Below are 20,954 nucleotides of genomic sequence, written 5' to 3' on the forward strand. Positions count from 1 at the left end.
ACAGATTAAAATAAAAATATTACTAGTGTTTCTGTTGATTCTCTGGAAATACCTTAGGCCACTGTCGGTCCCCGGTCCACACCTTGGTAAACATTCGTCTGGCACGTGACGTCACCTGCGGACCGGAAGAAATCAAGTGGAATGCCGGAAATTTCTTTTGTTGACGATCGTAGATTTGTTTTTAGGCTTATTTGAACTACGTTAACTTACCTTTTGTCTGTTATCCATTATTTCATTGAATAGCGTTGCGTTAACAGTAGAGACATCCATTCTGTTTGACTGAAGGGTTTTGATAGAGAAACCAAATCATTTTCTTCACCGTAGCCAGGCCCGAGGCTGGGCTAACGTTAGCCTAGCATTCACGCAAGTCCTGCTAGCTAGCGTTAGCTTGTGTTAGCTGTCCCTCCAGCTGGACTAAAAAGGCAGCTGTTTACTCATCTTTCAAGCGGGTGGCTAAAACAAACATCCAGAAACCATGGCAGTTGTCAATGAAGGACAACTAAAGAAAATGCTGAAGGTAAACATGCCAGTTTACCGCTTAGTCACTACCTCAGCTAACGTTAATGTCCGGTACCAAACATGATGCTATTAGCTAGCTTTAGCAAGTTGACATTTCCTGTTATCTGTGACGCTAAGTGTCTTGTTTTTCCTCACAAGTTAAGTATTTAAACATATGTCTAACCTTATTAATGTAATCATTAATTGGTAATGAAAACTTTTTTGGAGCCCCGATTGTGTTCATAGGAATTGGCATGAAACAATGTGTACACACAGTAAGTGAGCTGCTGCATACTGTGGATAATGTTGAATTGACTTCATAGGCAAGAACTTTGGCTGCTTAGTTACACCAGTTAACGAGTCAACACTTTATTTTCTGGTAGATTTATGTTGACAATTGTGTTCCAACCTTTCAGCATATTAAAATACATTATCGTCTCTCTGCTCTTTTTTTGTGTCATTGTTCAGCAATACAAATACAGAGACCTGACTGTTCGTGAGATAACCAATGTCATCTCCCAGTACAAAGACTTGAAGCCAGTTATGGATGCTTATGGTAAACTGAATGATTTTGATCTTCTGTTTTTGCCATGGCTCAATTATTTATTTGTTTTTTATTAAACCAATACAATTTGTTGTGCTAGTTGTCATGGGATTTTCTTGTATTTCAGTGTTCAATGATGGCTCCACAAGAGACCTGATGAGTTTAACAGGAACAGTCCCAGTAAGCTACAGAGGTAACCTTTTTATTTTTTTATTTGTTGGTTTATTCATGATTGTTTATGAAAACATATGATACATTACTCGATTAAATAATTTTAAAGGCTTGGGCATTATAGATTTAAGGCCTATGTTGACAAATGACTTGTTGTGTATCACTTGGGGAGGTGGAGATGGAATCTGCCCAAACCAAAATACATGATTTTAGACCAATCTTTCAATTAACAAGCATGTTGCACCATTTCCTTCATCTGCCAGTTCCCCCACTGTTCTGACATCAAGGTGTAAATTAGATCTAAAATGTGTTTTCTAACAGAATATTTCATAATGAGCTTCAAACCCAGGCTACAGTGTCTCAGCTTTGATGTTGGGACTATTAACATACATTGCCATCTTGTAAAATATCAGCATGAGGTCGCAGGGCTGTAACATTTAAAATTTACAATATGTCATAATTGACATACTTAATTTAGAGATTCCCTGTAATTTCATGAACAGTATATTAGAGTGCCATATATAATAGCATACAGCTTGTCTGTGTAATAGTGGGTTGGTTATAATGATGGGACTTAAAACAGTCATATTTTAATATAGTATGTGTTTTCTGTAGGCAATGTCTACAACATCCCAGTGTGTCTATGGTTATTGGACACATACCCCTACAACCCTCCCATATGTTTTGTCAAACCTACCAGTGCCATGATGATCAAAACTGGTAAACATATTGATGCCAATGGCAAGATCTACCTGCCTTATCTACATGAGTGGAAGCACGTAAGTGTGGCGTCTTCAAATATTATAATATTATAAACTGCTTATGTGTGAAAACTAGTCTGGCTAATGCTAGACCCTACCACAAGTGAGGTAGGGTCTGGCAAGGAGCCATTCATTTCCTCGTATTTGAGGCGGGATCAATGAATGTCGATCAAATGCTTCTGTACGCTACTGGACAAACTTACAGCCAATCATATCAACAATACACGATGAGGTATTCAGAGCCTGTAGGGAGCAGAGCGAACACATCCTTTTTATGAAGGAAAAATCACGTGGCGCAAGTTTTTGTTTTATTTTCAAAGTGAACTTGGCCTTACAATTTATTTAGCACACAATCTACTGCTGCTTTGAACAGTTGCTGCACCTCCATGGCCGCCATGCTGGATGTAAACAGAGTTGCTCTACGGGCGTCATCGTCTTGAGCCCGCCTCCCCGTACTGTGATTGGTTCCCTATCTCAGGCGAAAATTTTGTCTTGGTTGCCATGCTAACTTTCTGAGCGAAGTGGAATGTCGCTGGAAAGAGAGCATGGGGCAGGCTATGTAAAATGTATGGAATGTAAAAACATGAATTAAACAGGAGTAATGAAAAAAGTGGCTTAGGGAATGATTGTGGTCTTGGTTTAATACAGAAAAAAGTCTGCAGTGATTTGAAGCACAACATGTTTATTAACATTTAAACCATGATCTTTTTTGTCTCTTCTTACCTTAACAAAAGTGATTTTGTTGCCTAAACCTAGTCTTGCGATACTAGACAATCTCCTAACCTACTGATTGTGTGGAGATTTCTAAATACTTTCTTGACCAGCAGCGAATACAGCCACTAACAAGCCTAAGGCTGCGTTCAGACTTCAAGCCAAAATCCGATTTTTAGCCAATCTAGATTGGAGCCAGATGAACAGTCAATCACATGAAATACGATTTTTGCAAACCAGATCGAAACCACCTTTGGGAGGTAGTTTCAAATCGCATTTGGACAGATGTGTCTGAGTCTGAACAGCTCCAAACACTCAAATCGGTTTTGACTATCTGTGACATCTCTCTTCTCTTTGCTACTCTACGTCACTCTATGCGACACCAGACCCGCGCTTATTCAAGTTGTTGTTGCTAGCTGATATCAATGGAGACAATGGATGATGTCGAAAACATCAGTCCATGGACAGAGGACGAAACCAAATTCTTAATTGATCTTTAGTGAGATGGCTCTGTTCTCTTACATCCGGTTTGTTGTTGCTGTCGCAATTATATGACTTCACACAATACACACCAGATGACGCCTCCGCTCCGACGACGTTGCCACAGCAACCTGTCAGATGGGCCATTAATGTGGCCCAGTCTGAACAGAGCCAAATCCGATTTGGACACTAAAAAACAGTGTGGAAAGTCAGGCCTAAAAATTTTGAGAAGGAATCAGATTTGAATCAGATTTGCGTGCAGTCTGAATGCAGCCTAATTCTCTAACATTATGTTAAGGACAAGCCTGACTGAAAATACCACATTTTCCTCAGATTCTCCTCCTAGTGAACTACATGTCACTGCTCCATTATGAGGGGTTGCCCTAAAGATTTTGGTTTGGTTCTACATTGCTGGGATTTTTTCAACTCTAATTGTTTCTCCCCAGCTATAACAATGAAAGCTCACAGTTTGTCTTGAGTCTTAAGCTGAGGGAAACATTTAGAAACTGACTTTGAATCTAGCCTAAACCTAGCTGCACACAGCACTCAAGATGCAAACCTGAGTCTCTGTTGGCAGAGTGCTAATTAATACAAACAAGGACAATTGTAAGTGTAGCTTTTAATAATATTTAAACTCTTTGTATTTTTTACAGCCTCAGTCAGACCTGTATGGTCTCATTCAGGTGATGATTGTGGTATTTGGAGAGGAGCCTCCTGTGTTTTCTCGCCCCACCGCTCAAAACCCTTATCAAGCCTTTCAAGCTGCTGGACCCCCTAACCGTGAGTCACATAAATTCACCAAGAGACTCTTTTCATATGAAGCCAAATTATGTTAATACTTATATATATAATATGTTTTTACATATTGGAAATCTCTCTTGTATATTAGTATTAGTATATAGATTTTTTGGATAGTTTGTCCACCCAGTTTTCTAAATATTAGATGTGTTTTTTAAATGATGCATTTATTTCCTTAAGCACCAGGTGGAGCTCAGCTACCACTCTAGCACATCACAGAGAAAATATTTTTTGATCTATGTGGTCTCAGACCTGATTGTGTACTATCTCTCTACCTCAGCTTCCTACATGCCTGGCATGCCTGCGGTCTCGCCCTATGGACCAAATCCAAACCCAGGGTAACATTTTTTCCAAGCAGTTCATCAACTTTCTCCACCGGATAACACAATAAACCTGCCCCAGCATGTTTACTCTTGTGGTTTCCCCAGTGGCATGTTTATTGAATATATTCATGACTGAAAGACTGTTCATTTGCACTTGTTGCGTAAAGTTAGAGATAGAAATGTTTGAGAATGGGAAATATAAAGCATTAACTGTTTGTTGATCATGTAACTATTTACAGAGGCTATCCAGGTTACCAATATCCCACTGGCAACTCTTACCCAGCCACTGCTGGCCCTGCACACTACCCTACTCAGACTCCAGTCTCCACTGTGGGTATGTATTACATTTAACCTCCAAGGTACTTTGTTTCTCTGTCTCATGGGTGCATTTTATAGTAAAATAAGTATGTTTCCAAAGTTTTTGCAAACAACACAAACAGAAAATACAGATGAATCTGTTCACTCAGAAACTGTCTACACTTCTTCATGCACGTCTCTCTTAGATCCACATGTAAACCAACAAATAAGTACAGTGTGCGTTTTGCAAAATTTTAAAGTGACATCCCATCCAATACTAAACAGTTTTTTGTGTATCGCAATATTTATTGCAACACAGTGATTAAATATTAAGCCAGTGGTTAATTCACCCCAGACAAAACAAAACCTGCACATCATCCCAGGGCCTTTAGTTAACCCTGTATTAAGACACTTGACCTTCTGACTCAAACTCTCTCACCCTCTGACTTTGGTGGCGCGCTGAGCTGCCAGTGAAAGGTCGTTAGTGTAACTAGAGTTGGGAGCATTAAAGGCCAAAGGATACAGTAGACTTGAAGGAAAAGCAACAGTCCCCCCTGTAGCCCTGCATGCCCTATACCTCTGAAGCACACCACACTATATTTAGGATGGGAACAGTAACTCCACACAAAGACAGAGCTATGGTCAGGGGACCCATGTGCTGTCCCAGCATCAGTTAGCAGCAGCGAAATGCTGGTCAGGGACTGGCCTGCTGGAGGAGCTTTAGTAGTCTCCTATATTTAGTAGACTTTGCCTGTAGACTGCTCAGATCTCAAGACTGAATCAACTCTGACATTTGTAGTGCTGACTCCAGACTGTACTGCCCATGGTCTTGACTCTGAAGACATTTATTAGTGCATTTACTATTACATAACCTGGTAGTTATCAGCTTTGGGTTTAGGGTATAGTTTTTTCCCCCCATTGCTGTATATGTATACTGGGAACAAAATATCAGAAGAACATTTGAATTTATTGTATTCCAGTATACCATCACAAATAACCTTAAAATGACCTTACAGTTAAGTCTGCTCATCTTTATCAAAGTCTCAAGAAATACACTGAATCATACATTTTTCCAAAAATAGGGTTTATTGTGGGGATTTTCTATGGATTGTACTACTATACTGTATAGTGCTTTATTTCTAGTTACTCTTTGAGTCGTAAGCATCCTGCCTTTATCCTCACAGCCATCTGTAGGGACAATCCAATAACACTTGTCATCTTGTATATCATTTAAGTTATAACTACGGCATTATGGCAGGTAATTACAGATGGATGACAAATGAAAGAAAAAACAATACCAACAAAATGAGCGTAGAAATGTAGTGGGTACAGATGTTTCCATCCAGGGCATGGAAACATAAGTGTGATAATGATAGGAACCAGATGTTTGACCTCCACAGTCACCAGATCTTAACACAACTGATAACAGTGGGGAGATGTTGGATCAATTAATTAGATAATGCTCCCTACCAGCATCATCAAAACCCCAAACAAGGGAATATCCTTTGGAAGAATGGCGTTAATCCCTTCAGTAGAGTTCCTGAGATTTGGGTAATCTATACCAAGTGGCATCTAAGCTCACCGTGTGGTTTATGGTGGCCTAACTAATCCTTTACACATGATGTTTTTTTAATTTAATTTGTCACTCATCCGTTCACATTTAACTTACTTGATCTTGAAGCAGCTGGTATCTCTGTGAGGCTTCTTTTGGCACCTGTAAGCTAACATTTCACATTTCAATATTGCCCCATATCTCTAGTGGCTTAAGAATCCAAACACTGTAATCTTTTTATTTCTATTGCAAAAACGTATAGTCTGTATTTAGTCTAAGTTGTCATTTATTTTACTAGATCTTTTATTTAACCTAAGACTGTCACTTCATTGTTATTTTTTCTGATTTTTATTTTGAAGACAGGGACCTTATACTTTGTTGAGGACAGGACATTGACTATCCACTATCTCACATCACTTCAAAATATCTTTCTTCTTAAGGTCCGAGCAGAGATGGCACCATTGGTGAGGACACCATCCGTGCATCCCTGATTTCAGCTGTAAGTGACAAACTTCGCTGGAGGATGAAGGAGGAAATGGACAGAGCTCAGGCAGAGCTGGATGCTCTGAAACGAACAGAGGAAGACCTCAAGAAGGGACATCAGAAACTCGAGGACATGGTCTCAAGACTGGACCAGGAAGTGGTGAGAATTTTTTCCATGTTAAATCTGCATTTTCTTTTTTCTGTCCCCTACTGTTATCAGATCTCTTTTGGCATCATTTCTTTTTTAATAATAAGATTTATTTTATGTTGCTGTGATGATGTTTCCACTAGACCGAGGTTGACAGAAACATTGAGTTGCTGAAGAGAAAGGACGAGGAGCTAAGTGACGCCTTGGAGAAGATGGAGAACCAATCGGAGAACAATGACATTGATGACGTCATTGTGCCCACAGCTCCACTGTACAAGCAGATCCTGAACCTGTATGCTGAGGAAAATGCAATTGAGGACACTATCTTCTACCTGGGAGAGGCCCTCCGCAGGGGCGTCATAGACCTGGAGGTTTTTCTCAAGGTGGCCATTTCAACACAACTACAAACTACTGCATCAGCAACACAGACATACGTGCACTTAAGTCTTCTTTGATTTTAATCCTTGTTGACTCATTTTCTCTTCTGTTTCAGCACGTACGCCTTCTGTCCAGGAAACAGTTCCAGCTCCGTGCCCTCATGCAGAAAGCCCGCAAGACTGCTGGCCTTAGTGACCTCTACTGACCCACACTGACTACCTGGAAACATTCATATCTCCATGCTTTTTTGCTCTCTTGTCTTCCCCCTCTGTTTTATTCCCTTTTGAATGTCTTCTTGTAGTTCAAACATCCAACCTCATTATTCATTTCCTAATAAAAATCTGTTCTTCTGAGACAGAAATCTGAATAGCAATGATGGAGAATAGTTGAAAATACAAAATCTATGAAGAATGAATTCCGACCGGTGTGATCACAGCTCTAGTACGACATAACACATATGAGATCAGTTTGGGTTTGCAGGTTTTCATGACCCACAAATGACAGTTACTTTTTTGCCTCAATATGATATAAAAAGTCACCATGTTATACAGCAGTTACTGCGGTTGACACAAAAAGATGCTTAACACACGTCATACTGGTAAAAGTGAGGTATGAGACCTCTGTGTGACAGTGACTGAGGGTTTGATTGGGTTGGCGTGCAGAGTGAGCTAGTGTGTCGACCTGTATATGCTGCACTCGAGGATAGCCCACAGGTTCTGTTAACCATCCATTTGCTAGACAAAGTCTTTTGGCTAGTAAGCACAAATTGTTAGGGGCCGGTAAAGTAGGGCTTTGTAAAGGGCTCTGTATGTCCTAGTGAAAAGGTTAGGCTCTGATATAAATACCCAGGGCAACCTTTCAGTAAGGTTAGGGGTCAGTCTCATGATTTATTGCTGTGTAAGGTCTGGGTCACATAGCCATTGAGTCACTTTTTATACAGTAGAAGTGATGATTAACCTAAACCTTGTGTCTTCACTGTCTTGCTTGGGTCTGTTATGGTGCTAGATTTGAGCTCCCATGGCACTTGTCCACGCTATGTTTTTCCCTGTCCTATGTGCATCTCTTTATGCTAGTGTGTGTGAGGTTCTTTCATTGTATGTCAGCTGCTCAGGTCCACACTCCAGTTTGACTTCTAGGCTGCGTCAACCAGTCAATCATGTACATTAGTTGTTTTACTCTCTGTTTGAGGTGGATGACAGTCTTGACATAATTAATTCTAAGGTGTTACAAAGGAAATTCTGTATTTTTCTCTTTCTTCTCTGTTTTCCTTGTGCTGTCTACTCATTCTCAGCTCTGATGAGAAGTTTAGGTTTTCAGTGAAATAAAGGAAAAGGGTGTGTATAAAGCGCGACTGTTGGAGGGTACAAAAAGAACTATTGTACTAATCAAAATTTAACTTATGTAATATTTGCGAACAGGTCTCATTTAAATTAGCCTTTTACTAAATGCACTTTGAATTGTATGATAGAATATCTACTGTTATTTTTTTCTTGTTTTCATTTCAACCATAGACCACCAGTTCTTTTATATCTGTAGATTTATGTAAATCAGTTATAATAAAATAAATCTGATTTAATGGCTCATTTTTTTTGCCTTTGTCATTGAATTCAGAAGTCCGTCAGCAGTGGTGACTGTCAGTCTTGGGAACTGGCCTAGGTCAATTATAATATGTTGTTTTTCATCATTGGATGGACACTTTACTAAGTCAGTTTGTCTGTCATGCAGCTGCAGGGTAGAATCAAATCACAGAAAACTCACCTAACCATGATTCATACAGAATTTAGTGACCACATTTTGTTCACGTGCATAAAAACTACTGATCTGTTTTGTGTTGATGTGTGTGCTGATTCAGCTGCTCTGTACACATACATACAAACTGCCTTGAGCTAGGCCAGATGGCAAAAACAAGGAAGAACAAAAGACAATCTTGTATCATTATCCTGGCAGGTTTATTTGATGTTACAGCAAAAATAAATAAATATCCACATGCCATGACAGGTACAATGCCTTAGTTAGTCAGGTGGTTAACAAACCGTTTCTGATGTGACATCAATATATCTTAACAGTATTAACAGCTTTAAGTAATACCATATTTTCTTCTCAGAGCTTGATGTCCTTTTTCAGGAGTCAGGTGGAGAAAAATAAATACAAAACCCTTTGAGGGTGTCTTGGTTGTGCGAACAACACCTTCATTGTTAACTTCTGTTACGATTCATAACCCGACTGTCATGATCCAAGCTGACTCTTTCCATTGGCTCTCTGTTATCTCTTTGCTATGTGAAATTGTGGCAGATCACCTTATTACAAACCCCTTTAACCTTGCCTTTTAAACAGTTTTGTCAGTGCACTTGTGGTTACCAGTAAGTCTGTTTACAAAAGCTTCACTGCCAAAAAAGTAGGTGTAGCATTGATTTTCTCAAATGATAAGGTACTTTGGTATCACAGGAGTTTGGCCCAGTGATATGCAGCAGTGTTGTTGTGACTCTAGGTGAATAGGAAGCCCTCCTCATAGAGAATGGAATGTCTCCATTATACTCCGAAAAAATAAAATAAACAGAGATTACCAAGTGGAAAAAAACCAACTGGCAACAATCACAGAATAAATACAAACTACGCACAGGGAGTGTACAGAAGAAGCAGCAACAGTACACGGTGACAAACAGTACAGGGTATTTACTCTCAATATGTAGAGGCCTTATATTTTTTGGAAAGACAAGACAACAGATACATACCACTTCTCTCCAACACAGGCTGAGCTCAAAGGCTCAAGTTAAGAGCTGTGTTTCCAAGAATTCAGTCATGAAGGGAGGAGAAGTGGATGGGAGGCAGCAAAGGAAAATGACACCCATATGTGAATATCTGAAGGTAATGTGTAGTTTCTACTGGTTTAGCTACAAACACTTGGCCTTTTTAGATATTCAAGTGGTCTCATTCGCCTGTTGCTGCGAAGGACACAGAAGGTACAGTAGGAGAGAGTTAACCACACAGTATTTTGTGTGGTTTCAGAGCGGACTGGGGAATTCAGAGGAGTGCTCTTTACAGGGTGAGCTCCTTCTGTACACCCCACAGGGTCTCAGCGCTATGCTGCAGCTGCTTCTCCTCATCGGCCTTCAGTGTCATGTGAATGACATCTGTCAGACCGCTGTTGCCCAGGACACAGGGGACGCTCAGGAAGACATCATCCTTCACTCCATGCATGCCCTATCAGATAAAGACAGGACACAAGGGAGACAACAAGGAAAACGTTAGCAGGTCATCTTGTAAGTTAAATAGGATGAATATAATCATCCTGGATTTTCTGACAGTGAAATGTGTGTCCTAGAGTTCTCACCTTGACCAGTGTAGACACTGGGTGCACTTTGTGCAGGTTTTTCATGATGCTTTCCACCAGGTCAGCCACAGACATACCAATGGCCCAGGAAGTGTAGCCCTTCAGCTTGATAACATCATAGGCTCTGCAGCGCACACACACAGAAAAAATTAACTCAATCTGGACTTTAGATGTTTAACTATGTAAGAATGTTTTCAAACTAACTCTAAAGAGAAACATGAACAGCCATGGATGTATCCCCATTTCATACATTTAAAAGTTATGTACTGTGTGTCTATTTAAAATAAGACCTATCCCTTATTATGCACCTTTGGTAACGTTCTTACTTCTCTGTTGAGACATCCTAGTGTACATTTTACCCCCTGTCTTTGTCCCTCTATTTAAATATTTTATTTCATACCAGAAACCTTTGCAAACTTAAACCAAAAAGCACCTGCTGTATTGTGTTGTACATGGCTGACCTGCCCACTCTCTTTGCAAGATAAGACATGTCTGCTGTCTGATAATAAAATACTGGTACAGTATCAAAGTTTACAGAAGTGAAAACCTGTTGCGTCACTTCACTTTCACAAGATACAACTCAAATAACAAATCCAACAGCAGACCTTCAGCTCTGCAGATTAGATAACATGAATATATCATGGTGAACCTGTCTTTGACCAGGATTTAATACTGTAGGCATTGCATTAATGCAGACCCAGGAGTGCAGATGAGGTCTACATGAGCACTACTGTATAATGGTACACACAGAAACATAGCTATTGTGTTTGTACAGTCTGCCAGGCTGTGGTGAAACACTGTATACGTGCATCTGGCTCACAGCCCTATTCTAATTTACCAGGGATGCTCAGATCCATTTGATTCAACTCTGCCTGTTTTTATTCTTTGTTTTAACAGGCAAGCATGAATATGATTCACTTAACTCTCAAGATCTGTGTCAATAAACCATCATGTTTATAGCTCCCACCTCAGTACTGGACAGATGGCCTGTGCACACATTGCTGCTTGCTTTCCAGATTAAATTGATGAAGGTGAGAGCTCATTGGTGGAATACTGAGAAAGAAACTGTACTTACCCATCAACCACCTTCTTGTGTACGGCCTTCCAGTTCTCAGCATCACCCTCAGCCCCCATTTTTGGGTTGAGGCTCTGAAGAGAAACTCCGGCAACATTTACACCACTCCACACAGGCACTATGAGAAGTGAACAAAGAATAGTAATAAATGAGTATATTAGTTAATCTTGAACACAAATCTTATAGACAAAGTCAACATAAGACATGCAAATGATGTAGCTGTATTACACAATGTTCCACAGACCAACAAAGAGGTATAGTGAAAGGCTAGAACAGATTTGATTTTTAGTCAGAGTTGCATACCACTGGAGTCTCCGTGCTCTCCAATGATCCAGCCGTGGCAGCTGGAAGGATGGAGGTGGAGCTGCTCTCCCATGATGTGACGGAAACGGGCGGAGTCCAGGTTGGTGCCAGAGCCAATGACACGGTGACGGGGCAGGCCACTGAGCTTCCAAGCCACATAGGTCAGGATGTCCACTGAGAAGATAGAAAAATGATATTTACGGCATATGGATTACACAGATTACTCCAGAATCCATTCACACTACACCACCACACTTCCATCCATCCTCACCCATTCATACCCCTGTCTGTCTAACCTGGGTTGGAGACCACCAGCATGATGCAGTTGGGGCTGTACTTGACGATGTTGGGGATGATGAACTTGAAGATGTTAACGTTGCGCTGCACCAGGTTAAGACGGCTCTCGCCCTCCTGCTGACGGGCACCAGCAGTCACCACCACCACTTTGGAGTGAGCTGTCACACTGTAGTCTGGTAAGTTGATGAAAAAAAAGAGATATTTTGTCACAATTACAGAAAAAAAACACTCTCTTTATGACAGTAGTGCTGGACAATCACAGCAGAATAATCCAATTGTTCAGAAGTTATATTACTACAGTTACTTTTGTACATCCCCACCTTTGTCGCCCACAATCTTGTGTGTCTTGAGGAAGAGGGATCCGTGCTGCAGATCCATGACCTCACCCTTCAACTTGTCCTCCATCACATCAACCAGAGCCAGCTCATCGCACAAGTCCTGGTTAACATATACAGTGCGTACACACATTAGTCTCCCTGCATACACTTTATACAGTAAAGTATTAGATTGAGTTACAGTGAGTTACAGCTTGCTGAAAGTGACTAACCTCTCTGTTACTTTCAGTGAATAACATGGATATAAAAAGGTGAGAAACAGCACCATTCATCTCAAGCCTGAACTATTCAGCAGCATTGTTAGTTCAGTGATGCTGTTGTTCCTCAGCCGACAGAGACCCAGCTTGTAAATTGTGGACAACATACAGGGATGTAATGTTTGACTCCATCCAAACATTACAGAAATTGATTTCACTTGTTAGCACTCCCTCAAACAAAGAGGGAGGTACTAATCAGTAGAAATCATATTGTTTGTGCTACTGGATGCTTGTGCCTTCAAGCATTGACGAGAAAACATTGACTAGAAGAAAGCAATAAACCATGATTTTTTTACTCTTATAAAATCATACGTAGCATTTTCTGCCACTTGAACTACACACTGCATGAATGCAGACTTTGCAAGTTTGGCTCCTGGATCAGAGACATTTTTGCAAATCCTTCTAACATGCTTTTCCCTTTCATAGATATCCAACTTAGCTCTTTTCAAGGGTTTTTCTAATCCTTTCATCGCTTCTTTACTGATGACACAAACAACCAAACATTACTCCTTTCTCCCTTCACGTCTCACATTTCTCTTTTTGTCTTACCTTGAGCAGGACGCTCATGGCGGAGGCCATGCCCACCATACCGACACCCACAACTGTCACCTTGTTCCTGGTGCCAGTGGGCTCCTCCTTCATCACATGGGTGATCAGTTTCTCCTTGGTGGACATCTGCGGAAAAATCAAGAGGCATGGAAGGAGAATGAGTGAAAGTCATGGGGGAAGAATAAGAAGAAAGACAGGGAGAATGAAGAGGTGAAAAAAGTAGGTAAGCAGGTACAGAGAATATAAATGGGGGAAAGTGAGAGCGGAACAGCAACAGTGCTGCATAATGCATGTGAGAACTGAATGAGTTTTTTCTAACAGTCAACAGGCACACACAAGGGTGTACGTGACTGTTGTCTTGTGCCACACTGACTGAACCAATAAAAGGGAAATCCATATGTGACTCACTTCATACCCACGACACAATTAATGCATGCCCTTTTCATTAAACCAAGACACAACTTCTAACCACAAGGGTTTAGTCAAACTGTTTCAAGACTACCACTCTTAATCATAATTATTTCCTATAATACTTATTGCTTTACTGCGCCTCTATGGTTCTCCATGGCAACCACTGCCTGGAAAGTACTGCAGCCTGTCTCTGCGGAACACAGGCCATCACCAGATGACGTAACACACTAGTATTTATGTTTCCTGTTTGAGCAGGCCTGAATGTACTCACATGAGAAAGCTTTTACTAGCATGACTAGGCTGGTTCTCCACTGTGAGGTGCAAAGAAGCACGTCGTGCTGTACCTAGCAGGAGTAATACACTGTAATACCTGCCTTAAGGATATTTAAGACCTCTCTGTGGTGAGTTTGCACACAATAGTAGGATATAGTAAGTGGGACAGTCATACAGAATATCTTGTTATCCAATTATCTCTCACTCAGAGGTGAGCTGGGAGGTTACTATATACCACATCTGACCCCTGAGGTGAGCTGCGTTTACACCTCACAAGAGGAGCCTTTGGTGGCACAGTACCACTGATAGTCCCTCCTATACTATTCGAATATGATGTACTATAACTTCATAGTTGTTGCATGATCGAATGAGGATTACAAGGAGGATTATTAGTACCTGAAAGAACTTAATATGATACAGAGACATTCGTGTTTGGTGTCAAGTTTTGGATTACATAGTAGATGGTAGCTGCCACACAACTGGACGTCTAAACCTGCTATGTGAATGCTTGTATTATCATATTTCCTTGTACATTATGACATTTACTTCATGTGGTCACCAGCAGGCCAGTGAAGGCCTTGCTGTGATCTGATGGAGTGTCAGGTATCATGGCTGGAGTTCACCATTTGATCTTTCATTTGACTATTTTGCAGAGGACTGTGAACATGTCTTGCTTCTGCACTACTCAAACAGATGCATGCGAGATGAATTTCACCAACAGCTGCCAAGCGCCTGTGGCTGGCAGTTCATCTACAATGCTTTGCCAAGTATAGCATTAGACTGATTGAGTAGCATACATTTCCTAATTAGAGTGTTATAGTAGATCAATATTTCAAAGATCCCATTTACATGATACTAAAAGTGACTTCTGTGTAGGTCTGGCAAAACAGTGAAACACCTGTGATAACATGTCTGCAGCACCCACATAATCTCCATCAAGATCTTCCATCAAGATCTTCTCATCTATGACTGGGCCAGCATGTGAATGTGCTGCGTTTCCTGAACCAGGTTCAAGACTGCTGCCTGGACCATCACGAGCAGCAAAGGACCTGCGTAACCACTTGTGTAACACTGCGGATATTACATCAATGAGAATCCATCTGATGTTACATTCAAACCAAGAGCAGCTCTGACTTCTTATTTAGAAATTATCATGGCATAAGATGCTTAGGGATCCCAGTATGAATAAAACTGCAATGTTTCAGTAATTGTCATCTGTCCATAACATCAATCCATTCTTTCTTTCACCTCATTCATTTAACCGATGATGATGATGATGATGACGATGATGATGTAGTAGTAGAAAACGTATACAGGCCTACATCCTGTTTCTTCACTGTTGCTCATTTTCACACCCAAAAAGCGGCACATGGCCTGTTAAGATTAATTTCTCAAATAAACGAAGTCGATGATAGCCTCGGACACAACCAATCACTGCTATTGATTACTGAGCGACACGCCCCACTCCGTATCCTCTTTAAATGCGCATCAGGTTGTCGGAGTCCTCTCTGAGCGCATGTTTATCAATGCAGACGGAGGAAACTACTCACAATGTAAGATCATTTTCGCAGAAGCCAGAGGAGCAGTCTGGACTGTTTGATATTTTATCCAGATGGGTTGTCTTACCTTGAGGCTTCAGTTAGAAGGTTAGAAACACGAGCTGGAATGTGGCGGCTCCTCCTGTGTGCAGCTTTTCCGCAGAAGTGGTGCCTAGGAAGTGGAGTATCCCGGTATTTAAAGACAACCTCCTTCGTGACGTGAGATCGGGCGGGTCTGTGGCTGAGCGTGGCTCCTGTCACGTCCAAGACAGGGTAGATAGATGTAGCAATCTGTCTATTCACACACGTGATACTCTTCATAGAGCAGTATTGTGGTAATCAATAGGTCTATTTTTTTCGGTAATAACTTTCAGCTCTATCCTAGAATCATAATATTATCACGGAGACGCTTAAACCTCATCCATGAATGCACACGTGGCCGCTTAATTAAAGTGCCAAAAAACAAACAAACCAAAACCTCAATTTAATTGACAGACCGCCCATGCTTGTTAGTAACATGCTGATGAAATATGTCAACATCACCTCTTTTGTATTTCTAACGTATTAATTTATAGTCAACCACATCTTTTCTATAGGTTGTTATTTAGCAACACTTCATTTGGATGTATGGTGAGTTTTCTTGGTTGTTGTGGCAAAATAATGAGCCACGTGTAATAGTTACTTCCCAACATATAGGCCAACAGTATTTAATCACTCAGTTCGGCTGCAAATGTGTGTTATAATCTATATTAATGTTATATTAATACACTATATTAATGTGTGTTAGTTAGCCTAATGACTATCCAATATCTAATATATGATGTACAATAAGAAAAGACAAACAATAGTGTAATAATAGCAGAATATGTTTTTATTTCAATGTGATCGCCATGAAGTGGTGTATGTTAAAATACAACTAAAACACGTATCTCTAGGTTTTAGGCAGCATGAGCCCAAATGATGTTCCCTGAGAAAGAACACGAGAGGAGGGTTTATTATGTCATCATTCAACAGCCTGTTGGCGCCACCCCCTGGCTGGTTTTGGTTAACACAACGGAAGTCCATTACACAACCCTGAACAGTAGGCTTACGTACCAAACCGTTTGTGTTACTCATCTGGAAAACTTCCTTTCTTTCACAACTCTGGCTCAACTTTTGAGCTTACACAAGGGACTAAAACATGAATGTCCAGTTCCAGATAATGTAGTCTTCACAGAAATCACGCTCTGTAATATTCTCTGTTCAGATGTATGCAAAGTTATGTTATTATTTAGAATTGTATAAGGAGTCATCCAACATCAGAAAAAACAGAGACTTTTAAATAAAATAACTAATAACAAATGTGTTCAAAGACATGTAGTCTTAGGTCAGACAAATAACCACATTTTACACACTGGACATGATAGACAAATAAAGTCAGAGCAAATCCATAAAAGTACAATGATCAGCTCATCAGTTTAATATTTTCATTATTTTAAACTTTAAAGCTGGTTTGGCAACGTGAGAATGTAAAATACCATTACTTCTTATTTAAGAAGATTTAAAGATTCCCTCCAGACATGTATTAAAAACATAAACACATAAAAATAATCTGCTTGTAATAGTAATGTACTCCATCTTCATCTTAAAATTTTTCACATCACACTTATATAAGTTACATACTGGAGCACGATTGGCTTACAAACTATTTGTGATGTCACAAATAATGTCAATAATAAGCTCACTCCTTAGAATCAGATTTTCAATGAGGCCAGAGAAACTTTCCACTTTCTGTAGTTGAATGTGAAAACAGCCTATAGCATCAACCTCATTCTGCACAGTGAAACTCAAACATCGAACTGCAGCAACAAGAAGGAAACATATTTTTGATTTGAAGGGGACTTTATATGCTTGAATTATCAAAATGGTGAAGTGCAACAGCTTTGTGTTTATAATGTTTTGTCTCTAACTCCTTTGAGAAGCAAATCCAAGCAGATTAGTGTTTCCATTATGCAAATAGCTGTGCTCAGTTTGGAGTGAATCATAGGTGTGGACTGGAAAACAGCTGTCGGTTTCAAATATAGCTCTGAAATACACAAGATTTAGCTCCCACTGAAATCTCTGTTCCCTCTTTTAGTTTTAAAGCCAATGCTTTAAAACGGGTGTAATCCTTATAAATATGTTTTTAAAAATGAATATATCATAAATATGTCACTTTTTGTTTTGTCCTTATTCACAAGCAGGTCATATTATGGCCACAGAACAGCGTCACTGGTACTTTTCAGTTTTTAGCATCTTGCCAAAGGACACTTCAGCAGGCCATATATTTAGTGACGTGAAGCTTTGAATCCAGGTCCTCAGGTCGATGTATGGTTTCTATTTTTTATTGTGACTGATTCATACAATTTAAACATAGGACTAAATGTCCCGTAAAGACAACGTAATGATAGATTTCCTTGGATTGAGCCCAAATACTGTGAGTGATAGGTTGCTTCAATAAGAGTCAACCGTATTAAAGCTGGAGTTTTCCAAGCATGTACTGAGATTATGACATGTTGATTACATTTTTTAAATTACACTGTTACTATTAATAAAGACAAAATGTCCCCAAAAAACTTAAATAAACTAGATAATGTGTTTACTGATTGTCTTTATATTTTCAAGCTAATACTTGGCCATTTGCAACTTACATTAAGTATTGATTTGCCTCTTGTGCTGATTACCAAAAATGACAAAGTTTACTAATGTGTTACATATTGAAGAAAACTGTTATTTATGTAATCAAAACTAGTCAGGAGTCTTCAAACTATCATCTCTGCCTGTTGATTAAACCATCTGTGCTTCATGTCAAACAAACATTTCAGTCACATTCTATCAACAACTCCAGCCGTGTGTGCTTTGTTTAAATTAATTCCAAATGTCTGTAAATCCTGTCCATGTTAAAATGAATAGCTCAGTACAAGCAACTCACCAGCAGGTGGAGCTATCATAAAAGCAACAGAGCAACCCCCTGGCCTTTTTTTTCTTTCAGATAATATTACTGCCTGGATTTGAATTTTAATTCAAAAGCACTGACACTTTCTTTCTCAGTATCATGAACTATTACCAGATAGTGAAGATTGTCGTTATTCAGTAGATTCAATTACCTTATGCTCATACTAGACTCACAAAGTTCAGTCTGTCTGACAAATCTTTCTATCCAGCAGAAACTTCTTTTTGTAATTATGTGATCAATTCATATGCAAGATTGGAAGTGATGGAATATTCATCATCATAACAACAGTTTTTCATGTTATCTTAGTGATGGTGAAAGCTGAAGAAAACATGTTCAACAATGTATTTCAAAATAGCAAATATTTCCATATAGGACAGTTCCCCTCAAATGGTCATCCCAGCTCTTCAGTTTGAACATATATCACATGTCCCGTGACCTGAAAAATAATGAAAACTTCACTAAAATGTGTTTAGGTGCTATGACAATATAAAAGACTGTTGGAGACAGATGAGGTCCCATTAGATGTATGTGAGCTTGTAATTCATCTCCTTTTATTTAATGTCCTCAGTTTGCCTGCAGCAATGTACTCCAAACTTCCCAGACTCTAAGCAACTTGTTCTTGTCCTTGCTACTGAATTACTTGTCTTTGTCTTCATCTTCTATCTTCTACCACCACTCTCAACGTTCTCTGGAGCGTGTGCCAATTCAATCACTGCCAGCCTCCCCAGCGGTATAAAGTAACACTAGTTTGTCATGTTAGCTTCTCCCCTCTCACACCACAGGGTCAGTTGCCAACACGCTGTTATTGCACAGAGCATTGGGACTGAGGTGTGTCTGCTGTGGGTGATATCCCACCTGTCTCAGCCTGCTGCCTAATAGAGAGGAATCTAATCACCTCGCCACAGCCTCTTTTTCCTCCAGCCTCTGTTTAGAAATAGAACTGAAGCCAAGGAACAAGCCCACATCAATCATAAAAGGATTCTCCCGAGACTGAGATCACTTTCACAATTCTGTCAGAACATCATCCAACCTACTGATGTTACCTTACTTTACCTTAGATGGCCACATCCTGAACCAAAGCCATTTAAAGCCACAATCCTGTCTGTCTGGTTGTTTCTTGCTGATTTGTCCTTCCCTGTCTTTCAACATCAATCAAACATCCTTATTCCTCTTTCTCTTTCATCCCACAGTCACTTCTCCTCCTCACTTTACTTTCCTTCATATCCCTCTCCTCCCCTCTCTCCCTGCTCCCAGCCCCCCCTCTCCTTCCTTTTCTTAGCTTCCAGACTCGCTCCATGCACACCTTCTGCCTACAATTGATAACATCCCTGATGGAGCTCCTTTATTAGCCACCCACAGACAGATTAACCAGAGCACTAATACACCAATCAACAGCAATTATGCACTGATAAGCCCAGGGAGAGCTCCGCTGGTTGCAGGGAAAGGACGTGGCAGTTGTAGAGTGATTGGGGGTGTTTTCCTGCAGGATTGAAGGTTGTGTGTCTTCGCATACATTTACGTGTGTTATACAAGTATATTAAATTGAGTGTACTTTGTTTTTGCCTGCAGTCTTAATCCTTTCATATTGCATATTATTATAGTCAGACGTAAAATCAGCCCTAGTCCCCAGGTCCTTATCAAGTGCTAATTGAAGCCACGATTAGGCATCCTCAGCTGTGTAGTCTCGAAGTTATTATTGAAAATATAAGCACCAGTGCAGCTAACCAGAGGTTTGGAGTCAATATGGTGTATCATTACTCTCTGAGTGTACAGCATTATGTGTATGTGTATGTGTATTATGATTGAAGATATCCCTTCTCCCATCATTACAGCTTATTAAACCACTTCAGTTACAGTGTTGGCACTTGTTAGTTTTGGACTTTACTGCCTAAACAGCAGCCTGGCATTGTTATAGTGTAGCTAAATGATGATGAAAACGAGTGGAAGGGTAGATATGAGTTTCCTGCCTGCAGGCATTCGCACACCAGCCAAGTCTGATTTCAAGAACAGCTGTGTGAATTTAACCTCCCCCTCCCTCTTGGTTTTTGCACACACACAAACACAATTTCATTTGCATGCATACAAGTATACACTAAATATCCTACACATGCACACGTGTGCATGAGCTTGCATGTGCATAGAAACACAAACAGGAGTTTTTAATGAAAGACCAAAGACCTTGGAATCTGTTGTGCAACTGGGAAGCTCACCAATCTTTCAATTGCAGATTTGCTTTATACCAGCAAATTTGCCAACATGTGTGTGTATGCATCAGATTAGTCCCCCCCCACTGGCTTCAGAAACAATGATCCGAGTCTCCTGTAAAAGTGGCCCTCTAATTCATGCTTATTTCATTTGTCTCTTTGAGATTCAAGCACAGTGCAGCAGATTTTGATTAATTCTTGCAGTTTAGGTGTCAAAAGGCTACGGTGTAATTCCAGGAATTGGCACAGAGAGACATCTCGAC

At 40.1% G+C, this 20,954-nt stretch overlaps 2 protein-coding genes across 2 annotated transcripts; one reads left to right on the top strand and one right to left on the bottom strand.

Moving 5' to 3' along the window:
• Positions 1-132: 132 nt before the first annotated feature.
• Positions 133-8,727, top strand: tsg101a (tumor susceptibility 101a). The gene is made up of 10 exons (XM_053319676.1): positions 133-517; positions 967-1,054; positions 1,170-1,235; positions 1,829-1,992; positions 3,819-3,945; positions 4,244-4,301; positions 4,526-4,620; positions 6,576-6,778; positions 6,910-7,149; positions 7,260-8,727. Exons 1-10 carry the CDS (start codon positions 476-478, stop codon positions 7,347-7,349), a joined length of 1,173 nt encoding a protein of 390 aa, XP_053175651.1. The 5' UTR covers positions 133-475; the 3' UTR covers positions 7,350-8,727.
• A 342-nt stretch (positions 8,728-9,069) lies between these two features.
• On the bottom strand, positions 9,070-15,706 carry ldha (lactate dehydrogenase A4). Its single transcript, XM_053319029.1, has 8 exons — positions 15,602-15,706; positions 13,292-13,417; positions 12,471-12,588; positions 12,150-12,323; positions 11,854-12,027; positions 11,551-11,668; positions 10,476-10,599; positions 9,070-10,345 (listed from the first exon to the last, which is right to left on the bottom strand). Exons 2-8 carry the CDS (start codon positions 13,415-13,417, stop codon positions 10,181-10,183), a joined length of 999 nt encoding a protein of 332 aa, XP_053175004.1. The 5' UTR covers positions 15,602-15,706; the 3' UTR covers positions 9,070-10,180.
• Between the last annotated feature and the right edge of the window lie 5,248 nt (positions 15,707-20,954).

Source organism: Scomber japonicus, chromosome 5, assembly GCF_027409825.1.
Source record: "Scomber japonicus isolate fScoJap1 chromosome 5, fScoJap1.pri, whole genome shotgun sequence".
NCBI lineage: Eukaryota > Metazoa > Chordata > Actinopteri > Scombriformes > Scombridae > Scomber > Scomber japonicus.